Source organism: Accipiter gentilis, chromosome 22 (genome assembly GCF_929443795.1).
Source record: "Accipiter gentilis chromosome 22, bAccGen1.1, whole genome shotgun sequence".
NCBI classification, from domain to species: Eukaryota; Metazoa; Chordata; class Aves; order Accipitriformes; family Accipitridae; genus Astur; species Astur gentilis.
In genome coordinates this window covers 21,054,905-21,078,679 of record NC_064901.1, presented here as the reverse complement: position 1 = coordinate 21,078,679, position 23,775 = coordinate 21,054,905, and the positions used below count along the sequence as shown (strand labels likewise).

At 52.9% G+C, this 23,775-nt stretch overlaps 1 protein-coding gene across 6 annotated transcripts in view; it reads left to right on the top strand.

The window, feature by feature from the left end:
• The window catches only part of AMBRA1 (autophagy and beclin 1 regulator 1), a 135,036-nt gene extending 126,920 nt beyond the window's left edge, over positions 1-8,116 (top strand). For 4 of the 6 annotated variants that reach the window (XM_049825698.1, XM_049825693.1, XM_049825691.1 and 1 more), the window contains one exon: positions 6,528-8,116. In XM_049825698.1, coding sequence (XP_049681655.1) covers positions 6,528-7,018 — 491 coding nt within the window. In that variant the 3' untranslated portion in view covers positions 7,019-8,116. The remainder of the gene's footprint in view (positions 1-6,527) is intronic. The other 2 variants (XM_049825695.1, XM_049825697.1) reach the window with 2 other exon arrangements.
• Positions 8,117-23,775: the final 15,659 nt, after the last annotated feature.

Below are 23,775 nucleotides of genomic sequence, written 5' to 3'. Positions count from 1 at the left end.
GCAGGCTAGATTAGATGCTGTGCTGCTTTTCCAATGGTTAATTTGCCCACTGTATCTACCGTAACTCTTTGCCTGTTGAAAAGGAAACAGTGTTTCTTAATAGCAGGATCTAGATGTCAGGGACAGGAAGGGAAAAAAAAGGGAAAAAATATGCTACCACTAACTTGGTGCGTGACCTAGAGCAAATTATTAATCATCTACCAAATGGGAATAAATCTTCCCATAGTACAGGGGCTGTGAAGATTAATTAGTGTTTTGTATGGGGCTTTGAAGATGTAAATCACTACGTAAAGGCTTAGCAGTATTATCAGGAGCAGAATAGATAAATCAGATGCGATTCTGAGTAATGTAAAGGAAAGTGTTTTAGTTATCACCTTGTCACGAGGGGAAAAAAAACCAAAACAAGACCAAAGAAACCTCTTGAATATTAAAAAAAAAAAAAAGGAAGTAAAAGGAAGACTGGTGCTACCCACCAAGAGTGGGTTTCTGTCCTATGTCCTGTCAGCCCCCCTGTTGTGGGGAATTCTGGCTCAGGGCATTTCTTGCAGATATGTGCTTACTGTACAGAAAAAAAAAAGTATGCAGAATTGCATCAGAAATCTAATTAAGCTCTGTGCGGGTATAAATAGTTCCCTTTTCTCATGCAAAGCTCTGCGGGGACTTTGCTGTTCTGATTATCTTTCTGCCTCCTTTGGAGGAATGAGTATTTGATGACTTTATTAGTAGTGAATCTCTCTAATGTCTGTATCTTTTTGTTTTGCAGCAGTTGATAGCTGCCTTGTGAACTCTGGTCCCAAGCCACACATAAACCAAAGGAAGTTACAGTTGAAAGAAAACTAGGGAGAGGTACCAAGAAATCCCTAAAACAGTGTTTCAGCTGTCTCCTACTGTCTTTTAAGCTGACAGACATAGTGGAAATCGTGATGGAGTTGTAACTTTGAGGCACTCTTAATTAGAAACAGTCTGTTGGGAGTTATACTACGCTTTGCCTTGCAAATGGACAGGCACGATAGGGGAGGGTTCTGTATTCAACTTGCAAATTAAGTGTCGCTTGAAAACCAACAAAAATTCCTAACGAGATTTAATGGCCCAAAGCTTTAACCTTTAGAAACTGTAATTCCCAGTCCAGACTGGGTCAGGCTGTGGCTGCCACATGTTCAGGCTGCTGGATCTGTGGAGTAGGGTGCACGTGACAGTAACTCTCAGGGACTGCAACTGTGCAAAAGGTGCTGCAGGCTGAGGGAAAGCGACCTTTGCAGAGCTTCAGGACACTTGTTTGATTGTGCACCCATGCTGTCCCCTTGCTATTGACAGTACAATCAATACATCTTTCAGGTAATCCAGTTGTTTAAAAAGAAAAAAAAAAAAACCACACTCAAAAAAAACTTGATGGAAATAATTGAAAGGCAATTGTAATCTTGGTTCCCATCACCTGCATTGTCTTTGGGGCTTAAAATTCAGATAGCTAGCTCAATGCTCATTGTGCAAGTAGGCACGTGTTGTAACTACTGGAATTGTAGCCATCGGAAGACTTGCTGTCAGTGGATTGCTACTTTGCCTGTCTTTGGGTGAGCAACATATTGACTACTGTCATGCCATATAGTTTTTTACCTATTTGGCTGAAGTGTTCCTCACCAGCCAGTACAAATTTCTGTCCTGTCCAACTGCTTTCAGAGGTTGGAGCAGATACTTTTGAGAGGGAAAAGAGTTGTAAAATGAAGGCTTGGGTTTGTGGGATTCAGTCTGTTCAGACTATTAGTAGTGAAAAAACAGCACATGCAACTGACACTTACCTGGGATAAGCAAAGCATCCTGAGGATGCCTAAGGCGCACTTATAAGCAGAGTCAGCTTGTCTGCAGATGATGTAACTTATTTAATCTGAGACATTAGGAACGTGTGTCAGCAGGGCGGGGGGGGCTGCATGGACAGGAATACCCTGTCCCCAGCTGAGCCTCATAAATGCTAAAAAGAAACATGTTGGTTTACGTTAGCTGAATATGTTCTTGCAGTGCTGTTGTCAGATGTGATGTGGCTTTTGTGCGATTGGTGTGGAAATGGGAAGCAGGACACCAGGGACTTCCAGATCTGCCTCTCATTCTCCAAGCAGAAACGTGGGTAGATCCCTTAGCCTTTCATCTGCCTGTCCATATGTAAGATGTGCGTCATATGTCCTGTCCTATAGAACTGCAAATTTCGGTTTCTCTTTAAAGCCCTCTGAAAAGTGCTACCTAAAAAATAGAATCAAGTTCTAGAAGCATGTACTGTGTAAGCCTTTACAGTGTGAGCTACTCCAAGTACCTAGCTCTCTTGGGTTTAAATTATGGGGGCTACTTTTAAACTCCCATTACAAAAATAAGTTTCACTCATACACAGCAGCAACGTGAGATATTGCTAAGAAATTTGTTACAAGTCAAAGCAGTTGTGTCTTTTCTGAGTTCTGTGGAGTTGTTTGGATTAGCTACCTCAGAAAGGAAGTGTGAACATGCTTCTGAGCTTGGCTGGGGAGAAAAGTAACTGGTAGTATTTCTGGCACTAAGGGCCATGTGATTATTCATAGCTGGTTATGCTGTGCGGTGACCCTCCGTTTCCTATTCTTATGCAAGGAGTGAATTCGTTTTAAAATGCTGATATTTTTATCTTTGGGCATCCGAATTAGTGGGTCAGCTCACACCTCAGAGCTATTATTCCATGTTCTCTGAAGACTTAGATATCTCTGCAGTGCTTACTCTTAGTTGTAATTTTGAAGCTTTGTTTGCAAGCATGGCTACTAACTACTGCTGATTTTAGAAAGGCAAAAGCTGAAAATAGGAAAAAATTCAAGAGCTATGTCAGTATATCACACAGCCACAGAGGAGCCTGATCTCATTCTTGCTTCTGTGGGCTTTGCTCTTTATCGGGTGTCCATGCCCAGAGATAAACAAGTTGTACTCCCTGTAATTACTTCAGAGACCACTTCATTTAAGAGTGGAAATGCTTATGCCTTATGCCCAGCTCCATTGAAAGTCTGCCAGATGTCTTGCCTTTGTATTCTTCTGTGTCAAATTCTTGTCTTGTTGGAGTAGTGTGACAGAGGACTTCTGAAGACAGATGGATTAGCTAGGGAGTATTTTGTTAAATGTTGGAGCCAGTCAACTAGATTGACAGAAATCCCTCGGTCTTTGGAATAATTACTTAAAAGAATAACATTTTGTGCCAGTGTTTGGGACAGATGGGGTTTTGGACCTCTGGAAAGGTCACTTCAGTTAGAGTAGAAGAGGTTTGTGGGAACACAGCACCATGGACACAACACTAAAACTTACTTGTATTGCAGAAGTGAACCATGGGTGATGCTTTTCTGTCCCGTCAGGCACAGAACTTGTGTCCCTGTCCAGAAGAATGAAGATTGTGTCTCAGGACTGCTTCCTGCTCTGCGATGGATTCTAATACAGAGACAGCCTAAGTGGAGGACGAATTGGCAGGTGTTACGCTTAGACTGGTACTTCACATACTGGAGCTGGAGCTGGCTAGCTCAGTTTTCTAGATTTTGTTTGTAGTGCTCTGTGAGGTTTTTCTATTTTTCTGACCCTAGAAGGTAGGCTTAGAAGAATGAGAGCTTAAGGTAAAGGATCTTACAGAGCCTGGGATATCAGAATGTAGTTTTGAGCATAAAATGAGAGAAAAGGAGTTGCCTTCTCAGTATGGAGAATTAGATGTGCTGTCACTTGGCCTACTCCTGCAAAAGCTCAGGTTCATGCTCTAGATATGCCTAAACCCTTTGGAGTCTGAAAAAAGCATCACGAGTATGGGGTTTCTCTCTGTCCAGTTTTGTTGAGCTGGTGGCGCAAGGAATGGGGTTTGGCCACTGCAGCAAGTTGAAACTTCTAGCAGTCTGAGGTGTGGGGGTTTACGGCGTTGCTGTTGTTTTGGGTGAGTGCCTGTGTGCACACTCTGAACCTCCACCAAATGGAAGTTAGCTGATTTCACTTGCACTGAGTACTAATGTAGTCTGCATTGGCAGCCTGGTAAAAGAACGCGTGTGGGAGTCACCAGGCAGTAGAAATGGGCTGTATGTGAATCTGTGCTGTAGCTCAGCTCAAGGCAAATCATGTGGGAAGCTTTGCTCTGAACCAGTCAGCCAAAGTCATTTTCGAAACCTGAGGGGGGAAAGGGGAGGACAAACCCCCAAAGCAGAAGTGCTCGTTGGCTGCTTGAATGGTGAGGCTCACTTCTGGCCCTTGATGGGCTCTCTTTCTGGAATTTCCAGCACTGCTGCATCTCTGTGCTCGTAGTCTGAAGGCTCGTGACTTGCTGATTTGTGCTGTGGCATCAGCCCTTGCCTGTTTTCTGAGCAAGCAGCTGCCTCAACTGGAAATTCAGCCATGGCACATGGTAATTAAGGGGCAGGGAAGAGCAGGCGGTGCTGTGGTGTGCTCTGCCTGCATGGACTCCTCTGGTGAAGCACGTTTCTAATGCTGAGGAGCATTGGCTGGGGATCCTTGCTGATTCACTGTACCAATACTCCTGTACTGGGCTAGTTTATAGTAAGTGATCTGTCAAGGGCACAGTACCTGCTCTTGCGGAACTTGTGTAGATAGGGCTGGCTGGCATGTCTCTGAGCCAGGCTGCACATCTTGGCTTTCTCAAGCTTCCTCTCTGGCCTGGCCAGGTGGTTGGTAACAAAGTGCTTACGACTATGCCCTCGGAAGGAAGCGATGACTGAATCCAAAACCATGCTTCTCAAACCTTCCACTTAGTTCTGCTCATGATTAATGCTTCAATATCCCCTGGCATGCATGTTTTTCACACTAAAGTTTCCAGTCTAATAGCTGCCTCTGTTCTCAGTCTTCATGCTGGTCAGCCAAGTTCCTAGTTCATGCATCAACCACATCCTAGTTCATGCATCACCCGCATCCTGAACAGGATTTCTCTGCTAGAGTTGTGGGTCAGGCTCTGCCCAGGGGGTATTGTTGCTCACTCCTCTATGCTCTGCTCCAGATTCTCATGTGGTTACTGGTGTCTCTGTGGTCTTACTGATACTCTAACCAAGGAGCTATGCGATTGCTGTATGTATAGTGGATATAGGAGGCTTACGACATTCCTAGCAGAAAGGGACTTACTCTACTTGTGAGAACTAAATTTGCCCTTAATGTCTATAGTCTTTCTTAGAGAAGGGCAGTATGTCAGCAGACTTGCTTGAAGATGAAATTAGCTATACCCTGTGGTGGAGGAAGCTGGTGGTGTTTGATGCAAGTACCACTGAGCCCATGAGGAAAGGGAATAAGCTGTCACTGACTGACTGCATAACATGTTAAAAGCTTTAACTATCTTGTTTTTTTTAAAAATAGTCTCTACAGTGGCACAGTGTCGACTGTGCTGAATACACCGGCTCCCATGTTGGATACATGATCTCCACCCCACAACCCCAAGCAGTTTTGTCTTCCTAGTCAGTGTGGCATTTTGTTTTCTATTGTGTTTTAACTCCTGCCTACATCTAGCCTTGTTGACATTTGTGTTCATTTCCTTGGTACCAGGAGATCTCATGGCTTTCTCCTCTCCCCTAATCAGCACTGCAGTAGCTTCATGGAGCTGGGAGTAAGATTTATCTCTTTAATAAGAACTGTCAGGATCCCACTGTGGAATGATTCTAGCAGTTTATGATTACAGATTGTTTTCCCCAAATGGTCTGGGTAGGGTTTGTAGCAAAAGGAGGATGCTGGGAAACAGAACTGGGCTGGACTTTCCTGCCATGGGGATTGAATCTCCTACATGGACTATTTTTTATGAGATTTTGTTCTTCAGAAGTAATCTTTAGCAACCAAAGCATCTGACAATGGTTGCCTCAGGGCTCAGTACAACCTCACTGTGAAGGGGAGCCTTGGAGGTAGAATAGACAAAGACTCTAGATCTTGAGATGTTTTTTTGCATTCCTCAAAAGATATCAGTCAAGGGGAACAGGAGCCTACACACTTGATCTTTCCTTGATCATAGGTGATGTGGAAGCACAGACCGTGTTCTGTAGCTGCTGTCTGCTCTTGGCCAGCTGCCTATGTCCTCCCTAATACTGGGGAGATTGCCATCACGTCATCTGCCTGGGATGTTCTCAAACAGGTGGAGGAAGAAAGGCCACAGGACTCTGTAACACCATGGTGAAATGTTTTGGTTTATTGCAGTGCAAACTGAGGTTTTTCTTCCTGCCCCTGTGGGACTGTCTGGACTGTCTCTGCAGCTGTGAGAAAACACACTGCCTCTTTGACTCCTCTTTTTTCCCCACCTGTATGGCTAGATAAGAGCGGCTTCTCCAAGGCTTGGACATACAAGGCTGTGAGGGATACCTGTGGGAGAGGCCAAGATTTTCATGACAGGGTTCAGTGCCTTTGTTAGGCGCTTCACCAAAAGTTATGGAAATAAAATGTTGGGCTCCCTCTGGAACAAAACCCATCTTCTGTCCCAGCACATGCGCCCTGTGTGATGCACCTTACCGAGCACGCTTTCTCTTGGTGTTGTGGTTTGTCTTGTGCACCAAAGTTGCTTCTGCTTTCTCTTGCAGGTGAAGGTCCAGAATATGGGGCCAGTGGGGAGGATGCCCTGAGTAGGATCCAAAGGCTGATGGCAGAAGGTGGCATGACTGCCGTGGTCCAGCGGGAGCAGAGCACCACCATGGCATCCATGGGCGGCTTTGGCAACAACATCATTGTGAGCCACCGGATCCACCGCAGCTCTCAGACTGGTGCAGAGTCCACCGGAGTTGAGGGCACATCAGCACAGCAGTCCACCTCGCAGCAGCTAGCAGCTGAGCTGGAGGGACGGATCCTTTCAGAGTCTATGCAGCTGTCAGAGCATGGCCTGAGCCCGCGGACAGCCTCTAGCGGGAGTGAAGGACAAAGCGCTGGTGATCTGGACCTGCCAGAGCAGGCCCAGTCCTCCATGGACACTGAGGGACCAATTGAATACAGTGACCTAACTAATAATAACCATCTTCCTGACAGTACCAACTTCTATAGTAATGACAGCACCAGTGGGGAGTCGCGGAACAGGTAGAGATTGAGTTGTGTGTTGGTGCTACCCTTGTACTGCTCAGCAGAGACCTGTACCTCACAGCTGGCCAGGAGCTGGAAGAGTAGGGACTTGTGGCTCTGACAGGATGCTGGTGGTTCAGAGGGCTTCTCTATCCTGGGTGAGTGGGAGGGGATAAGGACTGCAAGGGAAGCCATGGGGAAGAAAGCGTACTTAACTTCCAACATTCCCACTCCTGAAGAATTAATAGGAGCATGAACCATACTGGCTGCACGTCATGCAGATTTTGAAGCCCCATGGGTTCCCCTGAGCTCAGCCCTAACCCTGCAATTCGGTCAGTGTCATCCTTTGTAAAGCTTCTTTCCTTTCCTCTTGCCTGCCCTTTTATGCCTAAGGGTTGATCAGTAGAGTGAAGGAAGGGAAGGGGGCTTGCAGCATCCTTCTGGAGACAGGCAGTCCTGCTGGGCAAACCTGGGCGTTGATGCTCCAGCTCCCTTGCTGGAGTGGAGGAGTCTTCCAGGCCACAGTCCCGCTCTGTGGCACAGCACTGCTTCCCCCTCAGAGTGTGGTGTTCCGAGACCCGTCCTGTCTGTGCTGTGGTCTTTTCCAGGAAGAACTGGGCTTTGCCAAAACCCGCGTGGCTCAGGATCTGCTCACAGGTGGGGATCTTTCCTTTTTAGAGAGTTAGTTTAGTACTTGGCAGGAACCTAAGCAGAGCTGCTGTATAGATGGGTAGAGGGACACGGGCTACTGCTCTCTAGTCAGGGTGCAGTTCACGCAAGGATGTTCTAAGCTGTGCCAATATTAACATGAATGAGCCATCCCAGTGGTTTCATGGTGCCAGGACTGAGCTACACTTCCTTGGCAGGGGGCAGGAAATGTCTTTCAGCTCCAGGCCAGGGTGTGAGGTATAAGTCTGTGATGTAAGGTGTTGCATGTGAAATCTTGACCTTGTACATGTAGTTTCTAGTGGAGAAGTCAAGGCTCTGATATTTTGTTTTTAGTCTCAAATGTGATTTTCCTTTTCGTTTGTAACTCTCCATCCCTAGCAGGCTTGTGGAGGAAGGACGGGGAGAGCGTGAGTGCTAACGAGGGAAACACCAAAGATCAATGTCATTAAAATATGACAAACCCTTGCTTGACCTACTGTCTTCATTTGTGTGATGGTTGTCTCTCTATTCAGCCTTGGGATAAGTACATCCAGCTCAGAAGCTCAAGGTAGCTTACAAATGTCAGATGATGACCACCCTCTTCCCAGGAGGAAAGTAGGCTCAGCCTTTGAGTTGGAAGCCCAAAACTGGGAAAGACAGAGGAGCATTTGGGAGTCTTGATTGCAAATCACCTTTTAACCAGTCTGGAGATGAGCGGGCACTTCTGCGATTCCCATCATTCAAGTACTGCATCAGGGAGAAAGGGGAGCGTTTCTGCTATCCCGCTTAAAAAGGTGTGTAGAGATGCAGCACTGTCTCTCTTAGGCAAGCAGAGAGTGGTCTATCTTGCTGACCTCTTAAAGCAGGAAAGGGGTGCAGTATTTGGCTGTTCTGGATAAAGGAATGCATGCCCCAGTGTTACAACTCTGCAGTGATGGATGCTTCCCCTGCTGTCTGAGCACCTGCCCGCAGCTGCTGCGCTCCTGCCCGCCTCCTCTAGACTCTGTGCGGCAAAGACATAACAATAAATAAGGCTGTCATTAGGCAGCACTCAAGCTCCCAGTCAGAAGAGTCTGTTAGAGAACATTAAGCAAATCTTCTCTTAAATCACAGCCTGGAAATGAACCTTAAATCAAATCAGCTGCTGTCAGGCCTCATTGCAGAGTGTTAATGAGGCTCTAAAACCTGCCCTGAACCAACCACATCCCTGATCTGACAGGAGAGCAGCCTGAAAAATGGGATTCCCTTGTGTGGGGAGGAAGGTTTCATGCATCCCTGTATTGCCTCAGTGTGCGGTGGCCTGAGGATGTGCTGGCACTTGGGAGCCAGAGGAGCTATGTCTCAGCTGAAGACTTGGGCAGACAGGGCTGTGCAGGTCTAGGCAGAGCTGTTTACTGCTCTGCTTGAAAACAAACTATAACAGAGCCTGGAAAAAAACTGTTTCTGCTTCAGCTCAGCCTGGCATCTCTTCTTCCCTCTCCCTGCACGATTCCTGGAAGAGTCTTGAGGCCCATTCTTGGTAGATGTGTTGCAGAGCATTTACAGATGTCCATTTCCATAGCCAGAGCCAAGCTACCTACAGAAAAGTTTCCGTCATGGTTGGAGAAGGGTCTTCTGGGATGCCTCACTCTAGCATTGGCAGATTTTCAAAGGCCTGGCGTGCACTGTTGCTGGGCACTCTGGCCCGGCTGCTGTACAGATGCCTGAAGCCTGCTCTGCTGAGGACTTGCCCTTGGTCCAGACCTGTCCCATCGGAGACGGTGGCAGAGCGGGTAGTGAGCTCCAGTGAGAGCTGGCGCAAACCACAGCTGCTGTCTTTGGCATCAACTCGGGACATCTCTGAAGCTCCAAAGCAGCTTTTCATTCGAGGTTTGTAGAGGAAACTCTTCCAGATGAGGTAAGGATGGAGGCCTGACGAGAGCAGGCAGCTTTGTTGTTTCTCCTAACCCGCTTTGTAGCTCTGGGCCAAAGGCTGGTAACAGCTGCAGCCCGACTCCTGTGTTCGTACAGGCTTTAAGCAGGAACAGCGGGCAGGGCGGGTGTGGGTGGGCTTAATCTTCAGATGCTGCCCTGGACGTGCTTTGTAGGTGACCTGCTGTGGCCACACAACTAAGCAGGTGCTCTCGGTGATGGTGGGCTTGTCTGTGGAGAGTGCAATGGTTTTTTTTTTTTTGAGTTTCAGACCTAGAATCTGCCAAGCTCAGTCCCTGCCAGAGACCTGATGGGGGGAGCTGGGTGGGTGGGAAGAGGAGGGACAGGAGGGAAAATTGAGCACACTTAACGCCACGGGCTCACTTTTTTCCCCCCAATGCAATTTATTTCTTACACCTTCTGTGCTTCTTGTGGAACAAAACTCTCTCTCTGCTTTGGACCACCCTGTTCTGGCCCAGCAGCCTTCCTTGGTTGGTTTGGGCAGGGCTGAGCTGACCTGTACCCTCAAGCAACACCCCTGAATCCGCACAGTGACCTGGGGCCTGGAGTCCTGTGCAGAACCGGAGGAGGTGGTGGAATTGCCCATGTCCAGAACAAGCGCAGCAGCGGCACAGGGCTCCTTCCCCAAACCTCACAGCTTGCCTGCTCGCTGCAGTGTGATAACACAGCGCTGAGGCAAACACCCTGCCAGGAGCAATGTGGAAATTCAGCAAGAGCTGCCTGAGGAAACCATACCAGAGCTGTGGATGCTTGCTGGCCCGATTTAGGAGGCAAAATGAGAGCTTTGCTGCGTAGGAGCAGGAAATAATCTTAAAAACCAAAAGCTTTTCTCAGCCTTAGCCTGTCAGGAGCCTTTAAACGTGCTAACAAAATCCTGGGGAAAGGAGAAATACGGTGCAGAGAATTTTATTTAGCTTTCAAAAGGCTTTTGATAAAGTCCCTCACAAGAGGCTATTAAAGAAACTTAGTCACCTCAAGGGTGAGGGGTAGAGTCCTCCTGGAGATGGAAGCCGTTTGAGATGGGAATTGGAGTCAGAAGTAACAGCCAATTCTCGGCGTGGAAAGAGGTTAATGGTGGGTTGGTTGGGTTCGGTAGGAGCCAGCGTTCTCTAAAAGCCCTAATGAGCTGGAAGAGGAGGGGAACAGCTGAAGATAAAAGATTATTTAGGTTAGCTAGGAAAGGAGAAGGTGCCAGAAGCCTGGGGCAGCAGGAAGAGGTAATGGTTGGAGCTGCTGTGCTGGAAGGGGGGGCTTTGTATGGATCCTTCACAGCGCTAACCTGCACGGGCACTGCTGCAGCCGCTGAATGCTCTGGTACTCCTGGGCCGGGGACCAAACCAGCTGGGAGCGCTGCCCGGAGGGGAGACCCGGGATGCCACGGAGCGTTGCCGAAACCCTGGCGGGGTGGTACGGCAAAGTGGTGAGACCCTCTTGTCCCCAAGTCCTGTGGTTTCCGCCCTCTCTCCTTTGCTGGCTCCGTCTCCAGCACCGCCATTTGACTCCCCCTGGAAGTCCCACGCCGTACCCACGTGTGGCTGGCGTGGGGTGTCCGTGGCGTGACCCTATCTATAGCTGGGTGATGCTGGGTCCCCAGCTCTACCCGATGGCCAGGAGTTGTGCTGGGCAGGAAGGAGAGGGCAGGGACCAGGTCACAGCTGGGTGCACGGGGGGGGGGTCTCTCCGCTCCGGCATTACCGGTGCCGAAGCCGAGCCCCGTAGCCGGCCCCTCCGCCCGCCGCTCGGGCTGCTGGCCAGGGAACAGCTGCCCTCTCTGCTCAGTCCCAATCTGTCAGAGAAGCTCTTCACCAACAGGAAAAGGCAAATTAATTAAAGCGTGCAGCATGTGAGCCATCCGCCTCTAATTGGGATCTCGGTGCGCAGCACGTAAATGTCATGCCGCTGCCGCTTCTGCGTGGAGGGGGCCCTCGGCACACGAGGGGGCCGGGGGGGGTGATGGAAGCCTTTCCTTTCCAGCTGCCACCCTCTGCCAGCCAATTAATGTCGGTGCCCCTTTCTCCTCGCCCCCGGGAGCGGAGGCCTTTCTCTTCCCTGCCCTGCTGCCGCTGCGTGGCTCCCACCGCGGTAATAGGCAGGAGGCTCGTTACAGCCCCCTCGGTGCGCTCCGGCGAGCACGGGGATTTGTTTCCCCACAGCGTCTCGAACAGAAGCGCCTCTCATCTGTTCTCGGTGAAGCTCCCTCGGCTCCTGTTTGTTTTGCCTTTCAAGCGGTTGTTGCTGGCACGCAGCACCGGTACGAGCTGGCGGGGATCGAGCTGTCCTGCCCTGGATGCCGGCCCCGGGCACCAGGTCCTTCCCAGCCAGGAGCTGGACGCCGTGAGGCTTCCCCTCTGCCCTCCCATCCAAAAAACTCAACATGCTGTTGCTCGCCTCTAAGCATCCAGTCTCTGGGCCAGGGTCTCGCTCATCGATCCAGGCCGGGTTCCTCCAGCTCGGTGGTGCCACGTGGGAGGGACTGGGGGGGTCCCCAAGCACTGCGTGGGCAGGGCTCGCCCAACTCGGTGGGACAGGGAAGGCGTGAGCCGTGGGAGACGTGAGCCCGGCAGGGAGTAAATGCCACCACTGGAAGAGACAGCCACACACCGAGGTCTCCAGGAGGACCCGATGTTGAAACCAAACCACCGCTTGCGTGGAGAGCTGCAGCTGGGGTCTACCCCCGCAGTGAGCCTTCGCTTCAGCTGTGGCCGGTAGGATGGGGAGCTCCAGGCTGGCACGTGGGTTTTGGTAGCCGCCGAGATTTCTCCTTCTGTCCTTGCATCCAGCCCTGCTCCAGCTTGGCTGCTGGAGTTGGACTCTGGAGTCCCTGCTCTTTCCAAGCTCGGGAAACTGCCGAGGTTCCCTGCCCCTCCACCTTTACCCTCTGAGCTCCTAACTCCAGCTTTACAGAGGCTGAGGTCAATAGCAGCCACTGTGCAAGCTGTGCAAAAACATGAGTTGTCATGATAATTTAGGCTTGGTTCTTTCTATTTCTTAGGCTCAGCTACATGTCCAGGCCAATATTCCCACCTACGCAGGTGCCGTGGGTACACGGCTTTCCCCAAACCCTTTCTCTGTGCCACACACAAATGGCAGACCAGCAGAGCTCCACGTTAGGTGCCTGTCACTTTGAGCATGAGGCACACGTGGCAAATGCTGTCCTCGTGTCTGCGCTGCCTCTTGCAGCTGCTGGGGGAGAGGGAAGCTTTGAACGTCTGGGAGAAAACAGGAGACCAGGACAGGTTATGGTGGGGCTCTGTAGATGCTGTTGTGAGTAAATTGGGGGATGTGGAGAAGACGGTAAAGGGAGCAATAGGGGTTCGGCCGACAGCTCCTGATGTGCAATGGGGCTCGTGCTGCCCAGCGCTCACTGCTGCGTGTTAAATGCGCTCCAGCATCCCTTACCAACACGCGTGAAGTGTCCGTGCCCAGCTCTACCTTACGTTGGTGCATTCTCCTTTGTCTTTGAGGCCGGACCAGGTTGCCTAGAGTTGGAGACCTGCTGGAGATGGCAGGCATCTGTCCTGCCTCTGCCCTGCCAGAACTGCCCCTGCCTGGAGCAGGGGGGAGCAGAGCCGGCGTGCGGGGCTGGCCCCTTCCAGTGCAACCCTGCGACTGTGTGCAGTGGCAGGCTCGGGGGGCTGCGCTGGGTTTGCAGAAACTGGGGTGATTTCCAGGCGGAGAGGAGTGTTCCCCAGGCAGGAGCTTTTGCCGTGTCCCTCGCCAGCATCAGCCCTGTGCTGGTGCTCAGCAAACATGGGCTTATGCCCCCCGCTGACAGCTTTTGTGTATGAACCTGCGTTAATTTGGTGCAGAGATGAAAATATTTTTATCCTCCAGAATTCTGTGGCATGCGATTGCTGCCTCGGTGCAGGGAAAGCATGCGAAGCCGTGGCCCTTCTTGGAGTTCAGTGGTGGAGCCCTGATTACCATCGTAGCTATTAAAGCCTGTCCCTCAATCCCCGGTTCAATAATACAGTAATATCCCGATAGGATCAGGGGCTGGCTCTGATGGCAGATGGATTCCAGTCCCTCCTCGAGCACCGCGTGGGGCTCTGCCACCCCGTCGCAGGGAAACTTTAATGGGCAGATTGTTTTCGCAGCAGGTTTTGGGGCGGGGGGGGGGACGGACGATGAGCGAGGTCCCGTTATCAGGGTGGTGGTTGCTGGCTCCTGACCAGGCACCGCTGAAAGCCAGAGCCCTTTGCTGGGCTATGTCACGCTTTGCTGGTTGGTATCCAAACCCAGCTTCTCTCCCCTGGGTACTTGTCAAACCTCCCCAGGGCCATACGGCCACGACTCTACCCTTTCCCTGGGGGTCATTACCCCGGATTTGCTCACTCCCTGCCAGGCAGGGTCGTACCCCCACCAAAGTGGGCACCCACCCGTGGGGTCCCCCCGCCTGTTGCTCCGTGCATGGGCAGGTGCTGCAAACTCCATCCCATTTTGGCCGCAGGCAGCATTAGAAAAGGCTCAAAGGGGCTAATGAAGACTGACTGGCAGCCACCGGGGAGGCTGATATTAAAGCGTTTAAGTGCTATGGCAGTATGGAGGGCTGCGCTTATCTGACTGCCCGCTGCAAAAGTTCCCAAGGAAGCCCTGCTAGCTGCCCCCTGCTCACCTACATCAAAGCAAACGCTAATTAAAACAATTATTTAGGGAGGGATTGAGGCTGGTCCTGCCCCATCGTTGTGGGGAGTGGGGGTGGCAAGCACAGCCATGAAACAGCAGCTTTTGGGCTCTGGGACCTGGTGTGACCGGCAATGACAAACGGCGCTGGGGAGAACAAGGTAGTTTTACAACACACCCAGAGCGCTTGGGCCATGGGGCGCAGTCTTCGAGGAGGAGGAGGAGGAGGAGAGCTGAGCGTGCAAAGGCAGCAGTAACATGGTGCAAAGTTCTGCCCTGCACCCAAGCCTTTCCCACCCCGCTCCATCTCCCGCAGCCACTCACAGGGTTGGGAGTAAGGATCTCGCTCCAGGAACCCTTTATTTCAAAGTCATGCAAGCTCCTCTGTAGTGGAACCGGCTCTTGGTAGGGGAGCTTGGGCTGTTCCCTGCAGAGCTGCAGCCCCAGGCCGAGTGGTCGGCAGCGCTTGGGGTGCAGTGACCCAGGAGAAGCCCCGGAGATGGGTTTGCTCTGGAGGCGCTGAGGATGGCTAAACCCGGCATTGTTTTTTTGATGAGCCCTCAGATTTGGTTGACAAAGGTAGCTGTGTCGGCATAATATGCTTAGGCTCCTGTAAGGTATTTGACATAATACTTCCTGACAGCCTGATCGGAAATTAGCCCTATACAGCACTCTGTGGGTTTAATGCAGTTAAGTGCAATGCCGTATGTTTGGGGAGGCAGAATGTAGGTCGCAGCAGTGAGACGGGGCTGCACACCGCAAGCAGCCAGGCGAAGGTCAGGGTGGCCTCGGTCCCAGGGGGACAAGCGGCACCCGTGGGTCCCATCCTGCGGAGGGGCTGAGCTCCTTGCCTAGAAGTTACTTTGGAAATCAAACTTGGGGCATAGGTCGGCTAAAACCCCCCCAGGACTCCGAGGTGCCATAAAAAAGCTAGGTTGGGGACACCAGCAGTCGATAAATCGGCAGCGAGTGAAATTCCCATCCAGGTCCCGTGTGCTGCTCCCTGCTTTGGTGCTGTCTCGGCTTGCGCTTGCTGCCTGCAGTCCCTTGCTGCGTGGCTCAGCAGGACTGGGCATCTCCTCCGCCCTGAGTTTCTCCAGGCTCCTGTCCCCTGCTCCCTTCCCTGCCCTTTGGCCTTTACCCCCCTAGGTGATTTTCTCTAGCGACTTCCTCCTGCTCTTTTTTTTTTTCCTCTTTTTTTTTTCACCCCTCAGGAGTGTTATTTATCTTATGCTCATCAGCGAGCATGGGCTTTCCTTCTTAAGAACGCTGCCTCCCACACAGTTAATGGGACTCTTGGGAGCGGGACGGTCTGGAGATGATGCTCACCAGGGTTCGGATCCATCCACGGGGACACCCCAGGGTGCTGCAGATTCGCGGGCTCTGCCGGCCGAGAGCGGAGCCGGGCTGTGAGTACCCACGTCCTGCCCACACGGGGGGAGAGTGGGACACAACACGTTGGCCATCTGAAGTGCTGCTCTTGGGCAGACCCGCTCCGCACAGACCCACCCTGATGCTGCCAGCCCCAGCCCCGTTGCCTGCCCAAATATCAGCTCAAGGCACAGCGGACGGCCCTGAAATGGCCGAGATTCCTCCTGCCTCGAGCAGCCCCTGCTCCATCTTCATCAAGGCTGCTTAAGGCCATCCAGATGGCCTAATGGACCTCATCAAAGTACAATTTGTATCGCAGTGTGCAGCTATTTGAAGCATCCCAGCTCAAGGCTGGCGGTAACGCTTTGGCTGGGCCAGTGGGATGTTTGCCTCAATTCACGGAGGGGGTGAGGGATGGAGGGGCTCTGCTCTGGAGCCCGGCGTGGGGAGGCTGGCCCAGCACCGGTGGGGGTGAGGAGGGACCTGGGGGGGCTTTTGCATGGAGGCTGTGGGCTGGTGCTGGTTGGGTCCCTGCGAGGGGTTGGCAGCTACTGCTCTAGGGATGGATGCAGATGCAACAGGTCCTGTCCTTTAGGAAACAGCTGGAAAAGCCCTTTAGGCCTCTGCAGGAGCACAGCATCTGTCTTGCTAGCTTCCCTGTCCCTGACTTGCAGTCTCACCGGTTTGGCACCAGTCCTTTGCGGTCCCAAGGGGTTGCTCCTCCCTCCTGGCATCTTCAGCTCTCTGCGGGGATTTTGTTAAGCACTGCTTTGCTTTGCTCTGCGCTCACTGGACAGGGTCTGTGTGCTGTAAGGGTCCTCCCGCAGCATTGCCCACAAGGGTGATGTTGTCCTGCCCCACAGTTGAGGCAGAAGAGGTCTTGTCTTGTCCCCTGTGTTGGGGATGCTGCCGGGTTTCCAGGCGGGGTCTCGGGCTCTGAACAGGTGGAATAAGTAAAATTTCATAAGATAGTTTTAGCCTTCAAACAAATAAGACCGCAGCTGCTTACTATCCTCTCTTGAAATACCATCACTGAGATGATGCGTTTTTTAATTTCAGTGATAAAACCTATGTGGGGTCAGGTACTCAACCGGCTATGAATTAATTCAGCTCATCAGAGTGCAACATCTCTCCATAGAAAATCTGCCCTGAAAATGTGTTGCTCTCACTCACGTAGCTCTGAAAAATCTATGAAAATATATTTTTCCCCACTTTATGGTACCAAAAGGGGAACCTAATTGGTTTTTTTGCTGTCTTATGGGAGTGCCTGCCATCCCACTCCGCGGCAGCACCTGGGGGATGCTGGCACTCCGCAGGAGCTGGGAAGAGAACAGCGCTGGCACGAGCGACTGCCCAGGCGGATGCACGAAGGGAGGCTGCAGGAGCTGGGTAAGGGTGGCACGGCCAAGTACCTGCACGGAGCAGCAGCTGGCAAAGATACAACCAGAATGTGGGGAGAGGGGTGCTGTAAACTGGTGTCTGAAGACCCCCCCCCGCCTCCTGCAGTGACCTCAGCCAGATCCCACCCGAGCGACGGTGGCTCTTAACACCCCGTCTCCAGCAAGGCAGCTGGAAACGCTTGCTCTCTGGAGGTGTTGGCAGCTCTTCTCCTCGCACTCCGGGTTGGGAGGCCACGTGCCCGCTCCCCCCCTTGGAAGGGGGTCGTGGTCCCTCGCTGCCCCTGGCTGCATCTGGCTGGGCCCTGGCTCTGCCCAGACGTGTCCCTCGCTGTGGCTCCGTCCTCCAGCCTAATCACCCAGGGGCTGGAAATTAAGTCCCATCACAGGCTCATTTTCGTTAATGAAAACACCAGGCTGGGCTGGGATTTTTATTTATTTTGCTGATGTGATTACCCACCTCCTACCTACGGCTCCCTCTGCCCGACGGGGAGGGGGATGCTCCACGTGGGTTAATGGGCTCCCACGGGCACCTCTGCTCTATGCCATGCCCAAAAAATCCCAAACCTCTATCGTTGCTACCCCGGGCAGCTCCTCAGCCAGACCCCGCTCCAGCTGCTGGGAAGAGAAGCTGCAGCGCTGCGCTGGGGCATCTCCCTTGCCACGAGTGAGGGTCTTGGTGCCAGGTCCCTGGGGAGAAACACTTTGTCCCTGGCCCAGCCAGGGCTCACCAGCCGAATTGCTGGCTGGGGGCTGGCATGGGGCGAGCACCGGGGCAGAGCAGGAGCTGGCCTGGCTGTGGGGACGAGGAGGAGGAGGAGGAGGAAGGTTATGTGTGTGTGTATGCGCAAGGGAGCGCCCGTGGAGGGGAGAGGAGCTGCAGCGTGGAAGAATGGATGGATGGAGCTGGGCTGGTGGCCTCCTGCTCTCCTCCTCCTCCTGTGCTTTCTGCCCTGAGAAGCCTTATTTAAATAAATGGTGCAATTACTGGGAATTAAGGGGAGGTGAGGGATGGATGCCAAAACAGAGCTTGCTCATTTCCAACTTCCCCAGATCCTCCAGGGTTTTTTGTGCACCCTCTCCCCCTCTCTCCAGGCTTCTCTTCCTCCCAGAGAAATCATTCGAGGGCTGGAGACCCGCCTGGCCGGAGGCTGGTTCTTTCCTCCCTCAGTGTCGTCTTCCCTGACCGCGCTGGTTCTTCCTGTGACTTTTTGACTTTCGAGTCCCCTTGCAGGGGCTTGTGCCTTTGTTCTTCCCCCTTCCCCAGGGTCCTCAGCTCCGGGGTGAGTGGTCCTGGGGCTGCAGGGCTGTGCCTTGCAGGCAGCCCCAGCCCTGCCACCCTCCTGCTCTGCAGCAGTCCCTGCTCGCCTCCCAATTCCCCGGCAGACACAGTAGTGAGATTATCGTAATGATGTCCGACAAGGCAGTATCAGGAATTACACTGATAAATCTAAACAGACAGCTTATAAAAAAAAAACAAAACAAACCAACAACCACAACTGAACCCAGGCCTGTAATTTAATACAGGGTTATTAGCCTGGCCAGCAGAGAACAGAGCTCTTGCATCCTGCAGCCTCAAGTCTCCTCCGTCCCTGGCTCTGCCTTGAGAAATGGTCTCTTGCCAAAAGACTTCAGCCAGGTTTTTGTCTTAGCTCAGGGTAATAGATTCTCCTGGGCTAGTGCTGGGGCTGGGGTGGGGGGGGTGTACAGACCTGGGGGTGAATGGGAGACCCCAACATCAGCGAGCTGCCTTCATCCCTGCAGGGCACAGCAGCTCGGTACCCATCTCCAGCCCGTGCCGGACCCTTGGCGTGGGCTCTTCTTCGCGGGGTGAACTTCGGTGGGAAGAGGCTGGGGAGCAGGGGGTGAGAAGAGGGCCAGCCACACGTGTGAGAGGTATGAATGGTAGGGGGCTGCCCGCCGTCGTGCTCACCACCCTCGGGATGAAGGCAAGTGACTGGCAGCCTGGTCCCTGCCAGCTGCAGGGAGGTGCAGGGCAGGGGCAGCGTCTTTCTTGGGGAAAGAAAGGATCTGCTTCGTTCTAGTTGTATTAAATGCTTTCTCGATACAGGAGTTGCTGAGTGGGTTTTTTTACCTGCTATGGTTTTTGCACACTTGCTTTTTTCCTCTTGGCTTCCTTCCCTGTGAAGGGGACTGTAGGTAGCATTAACATGAATGGGGGCTCTATGTGAGGTAAATATGGGTGTGGGGAGCACAAATCCTGTCCAAATGGGACGCTGAGCTGGGCTGCCTGAGGTGAGATGCACACACATAGAGCTCTTGTCCCCCACCAGCACTGACAATTATCTCAAACCGAGGGAAACGCACCTTTTTAATAGAGGTGTTTAAAAGAGTGGGTGCATTAAAGCAAATATTTATTAGGCTGCATGTGTATTAGAAGGCAGGCTCCAAGCTGCTGGGTGAATTCAATCTGCTGGCAGAGCGGCTGAGCTGCAGGCAGGGCTGCCTGCTCCCTGCCCCGGGGGGGGGAAGAGAAGCCTGGGGGGGCTGTAGGAAGCCCCCAGAGGGGCTTGGGTTTGCCCCCCCAGTGGAGGCAGGCTGGCAAGCTACGAGGCAGCTTAGCTGGGGTGTCAGTGCCTCGGTGGGGCTGGGGCTCGTCTCCTCGCTTGGCATGAGTTTCTCCTCCAGTGAGCGGCTGCCTCTATCAAGGGTGGGTTTGGTTTCATGAAGTTTTTTGGGTTTAGGGGCTCTGTCCCCACGTAGCGCAGGGGCTAGTGGACCGGTGTCCCCCGCAGCCATCCTCTCCTGCAGCTCTGTGGCAAGTCGCTGGCACCTTCTCCAGAACCTGCCAGTCTATAGAAATAATATAGACTGACCTCCCGAGCTGGAAGGCATCAACGCAGCAGGTACCCCGAAAGCCTTTGGGGGAGGAGAGGCGGCAGCAGGCAGCCCCTCGGTGCTGCCCGGTGGGATGCCGGGGACCCCGCACCGTGCCGGGGAGGAAGGCTGAGCGCTCTCATCACCGGCAAGGGAACTGCCGCTGTGCGCGTAAGCACGCGGGTTAATGAATTTGTGGGTTAGTGAATTCATGAATTAATGAAGTAGCGAATTAGAAAATTAATGAATTAGACTAATCTCTTTAAAGGGGCTTGAGCCCCTGTTGGCTTTTTCCCTGATGGTCAGGCAGCGAGCTGCGTGGGAGGGTGCCTGGGAGAGGGGCCCGGGGAGCACAGCGACCGGCTGCCGGCAGCAGCAGCCGCAGGCAGGCACGGTGTTTCCCCGCACGCCGCCTGGCTCCGCGGGCCAGGCCTGGCCCACGGGCACAACGGTCACGGGGGAGATGTGCCGTCTTCTGCGGTGGCGTGGGAAAAGGCAGGGGAACAGCGCAAGCCTACATTTCCACTTTTTTTTTTCTTTTTTTTTTTGATAATAGGTATAAAAGAAGTGATTCAGAAGCATTTTCTCCCTTCCATTACCCAGAAAGCAAATAAGAGTTGCAAGAATGGGGACTGGAACAAAACAATTATATTGAAATATTTGAAGTCGTGCTTATATGGCAAATGTGACAAAAATTGAGCGCAACCTTAAAATAGCAGCAGCAATCTGCTAAAACACAAAAAGCAGATGTTTATTGACTGAAGAGACTGCAGCGCACCAGACAGCAGGCTGTTGTGTTTAACTCTCTCCAGAGGTGCGCGCTCCCTGCGCCTCCCCGAAAGCCGCAGCGGGCAGGGGCTGCGGCTGCCCTCCCCATTTTGATGAGCTCGAGCAATCGGCAATGCCCAACAGCCAACTTTCCAAGGGCTAACATCAGGTGAGACAAAATCTAACGTTTCTCCTGCCGTGCCCCCTCACGGGAGTTAAGGCACCGATCTTTGCCGTCAAGCACGGGTGTCTGGTGTCCTCCCCAGCATTTCAAGGATGCTCACGGGCTGCTGTGAATCGCACTGGTGTGCACCAGCCAGGTGTGGGAGGGTGACTTTCTACGTTAATCACAAAAATCTTCTTCACGCTCACCTGGCTTCCCTGAAGGGGCCAGAGCGGCTGTACCCCGCATTCCCAGCTGCGCTCCAGGGCGAGTGGGGGACACTGGTGCCACCATCAACCCGGCCACTGGGGCCGCACCTGCCGCATGGCTAAACATAGTCACCCGCTCCCTGGGGCTGTGGCTCTGGCATCCTTCACTGATGCTAAAAATGACATTTTTCAAATAATGGAAAGAATCTTTCATTACCCTGTCCCTCCAAGCAGCCCAGGAGGCTGGGAAACAGCTGAGCGCGAAGTGATGTGTCTAATGCAGCTTCAGCGTCGGTATTTTTGTTCCTCCATCTCTGGTCCAGGCACGCTGTGAAGCGTGAGAAGATGTGGCTGTGGGTGACTCCTGGGGGCTTGGCTGAGGTAGCGGAGCACGGCTGGGTGCCTTCGGTCACCTCCTCTCTCGGGAAGGCTGCAGCAGCCCTGCTCTGCCTTGGGCCCTGCAAGTCCTCCTGCCCTGCTCCCCTGCAGCATCGCTTGCTCCCTGCAGCGTGGTTTCGTCCCAGCAAGTTTTGGGTCCTGGCTCACTCCCCAGCCGTGAGTGACTGCTCTCCCGCAGAGCTCACGTCTGGGAGACTCGTGGGGCCGTATGTCCCTGCTGCTGCCCCGGGACAGCTGGAACGAGGGGGAAAGGCTGTTTCCCTGGGGATGGTGCTTGGTGGGGAAAAGGAGGACTTGTGCGCGCACCATCCTGCATCTCCTCAACTGGGGGAGCAGCGGTGGGAGCCTGCAGGCAAACGTGGCCTGAGGGTGATAGTTATTTCAGACCCTTTAAACTGTCCTAAGCCCCTTTAGGAATGTGCCAACCCGTGCCCTTAGGCAAACTGTTAGGAGAGAGGCAAGGTGCTGTCCCCTCTCTCATCTCCCGCAGGGACAACACTGGTCCAGGGGGAAGGACCCATGTCCCCCGTGGGCCGTGTCTCACCCACCAGTGCACACAGGGCAAGAGCCCACCCGCCCGTGATATCGCCCTGTTGCTTGCAGCCCTGGGGACGGGCAAGGAGACTGAGTTACGGCCCTGGCATTTAGACAGCCGCCTTCTGCCAGGCGACACCAGCTCCACGCCAGCGAGCGAAGGGGCTGCGTGCCTGAGGGCTCATCCTCCACCCCGGCGATCCCTGCGGGGTGCCCGGGGTGTCTCCTCGCTTGGCCAAGAGCAGGCAGAGCGGCCGCCCCCGCTCCCTGTGTCGACGCTTTTAATGGTCTCACCAACTGCTGAGTGAAGCCTTCATGCCTGTCTCCCTTGGCAGGGTGATGCTTGGGAGGGTTGAACCTTTCTCACCGTCACCGGCTGGTTTTTCTCTCTCTGCCTCTCCCCTTCTGAGTTAGGTTTATTTTGTTGTTGGGCTGATAGACGGATTAGCATTTATCACCAGGCTGACTACCGGAGGGTTATTAAAAGTGATTTGCAATGTAAATACTTCCATCATCAACCACATTTTCTTTAGACTAGAGTTGACTTTTATGAATATTAAAGCCGTGTGGATGGGTTCAGCGGGTTTGTGGGAGTACGTCTGTCGGAGGGAAAGGGGGCTGGCTGCCTGCGCTGTGCTTGGAGAGGCAATCTGGATCCGCCTGAGGGCAAAGGGATCTGGTGCCAGAGGGAGGGAAGCGGAGCGTGAAAGGTCGTGTGTGAGGCAGACGGAAAACCGGAGTGCCTTGGAGAGCGACCCAAAGAAAAGAGAGGGAGCGTGCGAGCATATGCACAAGGGAATCTCTCTATGAGCGGATGGGAGGACAAGCTGGGGCATTTTTGCTGGAGACCAGCGAGGGGCTGCCAGGCTGGGGGAGGGCATGCGGAGGGAGGGGGAAGGCTGGCCAGAGCTGGTGGAGAACTGGTTTGTCCCCATCAGGGGACAAATGTACCCATCTCCTGGGTGCCCGCTCGGTGGTGTAACTACTCCTCTGCCTCGGGATGGCTACGGATGGGAGCTGTAACAAGCCAAGATGGAGCATCAAGGTGGCCACTTGGCACCGGCCCCCGCATCTCCCACCTCAGGGGCGGAGGGGAGAGAAGCGGCTTTGCCTGTTTCTAGGTGCTTGTGTTGTTTTGGTGTGAGGGCAGTTTTTGAGATGGAGGAGCCTGATGGAGCATTGCCAACTGATAATGGAAGAGCAGCAACTGCTGATTAGACATCAGGCACAGCAAAGCTCGTGGGCATGGCTAAAAAGAAAAAAAAACAACAAAAAAGACAAAGAATCTGTCCAAAAATAGAGGGTGGAAGTACAGAGATGAAAAAAGGAGATGCGCAGTTACATGAAAAATGGCCAGCTCCAGGAGTATCCCAGATCCCTACAAGGTGACGTGTGCTGGCTTTTACTCCCCAGCCACCTGCCAGACGAAGCTGCGTCAGTCAAGCAGGATGGCGCAGGTCCTAATCCCAAAAGAGAATAAGGAAGGCCCTTCCTTTGCTTGGGCCACTGAACACGAAGGCAGGTTAGCCTCTGGCTTCTGACGTGGGGCAACCACAAGTCCCTCCTGTCCCACCCCACAGCCGGGCACAACGTGTCTGCAAGGAGGAAGGGTTGGAGCTGAGGTCAGATTCTGGACTGAAGTTGTTTTTCATGACCAGCGCCTACATGGCCTAAGAAGGAAGGTGATGTCACGTTGGAGACAGCGAGAGGGGCTGGTGAAAGCCGCTGGCAGCCCATGAGCAGGGAACGTGCGAACATGTCAAGGCAAGAGAAGCAAGTGCTATCTTTAATTGGAATATGTATGGGGAGTCTGGGCTTTCAGAAACTCTACTTCTTCTGACTAATGAGAGCGCATGAAGCCAGACTAAGAGCTAGAAGTTGAAAAGTTTTGTATTCA